This window comes from Bos grunniens, chromosome 29 (assembly GCF_055505025.1).
Source record: "Bos grunniens cultivar Pamir isolate PY7600 chromosome 29, Bosgru_T2T1.0, whole genome shotgun sequence".
NCBI lineage: Eukaryota > Metazoa > Chordata > Mammalia > Artiodactyla > Bovidae > Bos > Bos grunniens.
In genome coordinates, this window is record NC_141193.1 from 7,713,469 (window position 1) to 7,717,905 (window position 4,437).

The 4,437-nt window shown below is 60.0% G+C and overlaps 1 protein-coding gene across 1 annotated transcript in view; it reads right to left on the reverse strand.

The window, feature by feature from the left end:
• The window catches only part of LOC147341900 (solute carrier family 22 member 20-like), a 30,305-nt gene extending 27,013 nt beyond the window's left edge, over positions 1 to 3,292 (reverse strand). The window contains exons 1-3 of the mRNA XM_086384918.1: positions 2,594 to 3,292; positions 2,410 to 2,513; positions 645 to 799 (exon numbers count right to left, since the gene is read on the reverse strand). Coding sequence (XP_086241044.1) covers positions 645 to 799; positions 2,410 to 2,513; positions 2,594 to 2,968 — 634 coding nt within the window. The 5' untranslated portion in view covers positions 2,969 to 3,292. The remainder of the gene's footprint in view (positions 1 to 644; positions 800 to 2,409; positions 2,514 to 2,593) is intronic.
• Positions 3,293 to 4,437: the final 1,145 nt, after the last annotated feature.

The window sequence follows — 4,437 nt, forward strand, 5'->3', positions numbered from 1 at the left end:
TGGAGCATCCTAGTTCTCCGGCCCCAAGATTCCCCACTACCCTGGGAAAAACGACCCCAACAAACCAAGTAATTAGAGGCAGGGGGCGGGCCTGCGTCCAGGCTGGGCTTCCTCTGCCCACACGGCTCTCTGCCACAGCCACTGGAACCAGCCTGGAGTGACGACTGAGCCTGTCAGTGTGGGGTGGGGATGTTCCCACCTGGCACCCAGGAGGCCAGGCCGCCAGCGGCCCCAAGGGGAAGCCTCGCCTCTTTGGGATCCACATACTTTCGGGATGCCTGCCACCCACCCCGGGGACCCTGTGTCTCACCTCGTTTCCATGTCCCCACGCTAAGCCCCACAGGAGCCTGGCACACAGTAGGTCCTTAGTAAGTGGTTATTGCTGACTAATTCACACAAGAAGGGAACTCAGCCCTCTCAGCTCGCAGACATGCAAATCGCAACGCAGGGTTCCCAGCTCACTGCTGGCAGGCCCCGCTGAGAACCCAGGTCTCCTGAGAACCCTGGTGGGAGGCTGTGAGTTGAGGTCACCGGATGAGAATCCCACCACAAGGAAACGGGAAAGAGGCGCACCAGTGGGGCTGCCACTGCCCTCCTGCCCCTGCCAGGCCCTCCCCTCCAGTCCCCTCCACGGCTGGACTCACCCAGAGAGAGCGAGTTGAGGATGATGCCGGAGAAGGTCATGCCCATCAGGAACCGGCAGAAGCAGTAGGTCCCAAAGGAGCTGAAGTATGCCGTGGCCGCCCCCGAAACTGCCAGCTGCAGGTATGACCAGACCAGGGGGGCCTTGCGGCCCAGCCTGAGCCCGGCCATAAGCCCAGGTTAGGGTTCCGAGGTGGCAGCAGCTTCCCCCATGGCTGTCGTGGAGGGAGGATGAGAGGAAGCTACTTATCCCCACCCCCTACCCCCCAATTTGAAAGCCACTCATCCTAAGAGAAGCGCACTTGCTGGGGCCCAGGCCCTGGCAGAGGCCAGGGAGGGAGAACATGGTGTGGAAGGAGCGCGGGGATGAAGAGACACCTTCCTGCCTTCGTTCTTTCACTCAAGGAGAATTCTAGCTCCCGACCAAGACCCCACTCTCCCAGGATTTGGGGGAAGGCAGAGATTCTGCAGAGGCCCAGAAGCTGGTGCAGAGGGTTATGAGAGGGTCCCCTGAGTGACCTCCTGGCAGGGGGTAGCCCTCGAACCAGAACTCATGGTGTGTGAGCCCTTGAGGGGGCTCAGGCTGATGGGAGCAGGACCCCAGGAGCCGGTCTTCATTTGAATTGGTCATTTTGGCGGGGCCAGGGCGAGGTGGGGCTTGTTATACCGTAAAGGAATCCAAGGCCAGGGAAGCAGGGCCTTGGCATTGCCCCATTTGTAAGTGAGGGTCCAGGGCTGTAGCCCTAGCTTGGCCAGGTGGGCAGCACTTCTTTTTCACACACCGCATGTTACACTCATTCATTCCATCGTTCATCATTGATTCTGTTGCACAGATGTCCATTGATGACCTCTAAGGGGTAGGTCTGAGCTGGGGGCTGGTGACAAAGAAGACACTATGCATAAGATACAGGCTCATTCAGAGAAAGACCCAATGTGTCATGACACAGGGCGACAGGGGCTATGACAGGGCCACCCACGAGGCGGCTGAGGCACACAGCACAGTCCAGGGTGTGGGTCTGCAGTCCTGGAGACCCCAGAACCTGAAGATTGAGAGGAGGGGCTGTGGGGCGGGGAGAGGAGAGGGGGAGAGAGAGAGAAGGGGAGGCGAAGCAGGGAGGGAAGGGAAAGAGGACAGAGGAGGGAAGGATGCCAACTCCATCAGAGCCGTGGTGTGCGCTGCACTTCGGGGCGTCTCTGTACCCTCAGGTAGTCAGCAGTGGCTCACCCACACAGTGGAGTGCAGCCTGGATGTAGGCAGGATGGGATAGCTGTCTGAAGCAACACGCAGAGGCCACGAATGAAGTGAAATGAAATCTTGATAGAGAAGCATGTGTGGGCTGTGCCCGCGTTTGTATGAAAAAGGGGGATGGAGCACATGTGCGTGCTCAGGACTGTTGTTCAGTCGCCCAGTCGTGCCTGACTCTTTGCGACTCCACGGACTGCAGCTTGCCCAGCCTTGGATTGTATAAAATCATAAAACATCTCTGTGAGATACACAGAACCAGGCTGCCCTAGAGGAATTACTGGAGTGCAGGGCAGAGGGGAGAACACTGGCCTGCATACCCACTTGTACCTTCTGGAATCTTGAACCATGCGAATGTATTATATAATAAATTATATAATACATATATCTACTTTAAAATAAATATTTTAAATACATATTAAATACATTAAAATACATATTATTTTAAATTTTAGTTTAAAATAAACTTTAATAGAGAAAAGTTAATGAACAGACTGGGGAAACCCTCGCCCCCAAAGGCTCACCTGTCTGCAAGGCTGCCAAACACAGCGGCGCCTGCCAGCACCCCGGCCATGTAGGCGGACTGAGCCAGGTCGCGGAGGGTGCGGGCCTCGCACACCAGGTCCCACTGCGGGGGAGGGAGGGACGCTCCAGCCTCGGCCTGGGGCTCAGCCCCCACCAACCCCGCAGCCCCTGGCCCCACCTGACCTCCGTCACGATGGTGGACGGGAAGACACTGCGGTCGTACACCCAGCCGTCCTTGCAGCCCTCCGTGGCTGCCCCCTCGACAGAGGCGTTGGGGCTCAGGAGGGCCCACTGAGGCCGTGTGAAGCGCCGGCACGGCTCGGGGAGCCCGAGCGGGTGCAGGGGTACGGTGGCTCTCAGCCAGGCCCCCGAGCCGTAGACGGCGGCCGCACTGTGGTTGGCGGGGCTCTGGCAGTGGTGAGGGGGCACGGCGGCCGTGAAGTTCTGCAGGAAGTTGTGACAGGCCAGCAGGCTGCAGGGAAGCAGCAGCAGGGCCGTGGAGACGAGCTGGAAGCGACCCACGCCACCCAGGGCATCCAGCAGGTCTGTGAAGGCCATGGCCCCGGGCCTGTCCTGAGGCCCAGGTGTGGGGCCTTAAGTAAAGGGGCTGGGCCCTGGGAGGTGGAGGAACAGGCCGGGGTTAGGACCGCAGATGCCCCGTGTCCGGAACTCACAGGGGTCCAGTTACACCTCACAGGAGGCCTGGGGCGTCCCCACGTCTGGAGGCTCCCCTGCTGCCAGGCCCTTTCTCCTCGTTTCTCCTAATCTCTCACCTCCCTGGTTAGAAAAGTGAGGGGTCCCAGGGGGCCGCCTCACAGCCCCCTGCCCAGATCTGCAGGCCCAGGCCCCTGCCCACAGCCCTCATGGGGGGACCCCAGCCGTAAATGCAGCGCCATCGTCACCATCCCCTTCTTTCTGGAGGCTGCCGTGAGGCGTCTTCAGGAGCCCAGTTCCAGCCTCAGCGCACGGGACCCAGGCCTGTCACTGGTCTCCCCTGAGGCCAGAGCCTTAAAAGCTTGGAGATCATGTAAGGGGGTGCCAGCGACTACTGCTGCTTGCCTCTCCCCCATTTTCCTGGAAGTTGTGGGCTGCACAGGAGATACTCAGAAAAAAAGTCCTTTAAAAATGCCCAAATAGGGCAACCACGAGGAAGGCCTGCTCTCCCTGCCTCCACCCCAGGCACCCTCAGGCTGGAGGTGGGTGAGGGGTAGGGCCTCCACGCTTGGGCACCCACAGTGTCCCAGCCTCTCATCAAAGGAAACCCACTACAGAGAACCAAGAGGGTGGGGCCCTCCACCTGCCTCCTCTCACAAACCAGCCCTGGCGCCCAGGAAATGACGGGCCACTCCCTTACTGACGAGACCCAGTAGACCGGCCCAGGGACTCCCAAAGGCAAAATGCAGATTCCAGGCCCCGTCTGCCACTCGGGGCTCCGCCTGGGGCTCCCGGGGCCTAGGGCAGTCCCCACCCTCACCCGGCTCCATCAGTTTCTGCCCTGCAGGTGCTGCCCTAGTTTGCGGTTCTCCCCTCGCGGCACTGCTCCCAGCCCCTCCTCTACCCCCAACTCAACCTACTCTTATCTCTGGTAAGAAGAGCCTGGATCCTTAGGACCAGAACAGCTTATATAAACCACAGGTGTCTGGGTCACAGGGCAACTCCCCTCCCCCAGCCTCAAGAAGACTTCCAGGAGGCTCTGTGCTCTGGGGAGCTTCCTGGGGGTCACGTTGGTGCTAAGTAGGGCTTTGGGTCTCAGCCAGAGCCTCACGTTCCCTGCAGAACGTGCAGGGAAGGAAGGGGTCAGGGCTCAGAGGAGGGGGGCACGGAGGACCAGCAGGGCCATGTGGGACCTCAGCAGTGTGGTCCCATCCCCGCCCCCCACCCCCTGCCAGATGCCCAGGACTCGGGCAGAGGTGCCAGCCACTGGGGCGATGGGGAAGGAGACAGAGGACAGGGCAGGGGTGGGTGCAGGATAAGGTACCCTCGTGGGCCAGCAGGTTTAGGCAGAAACATACTCCAGAGACAAAAAG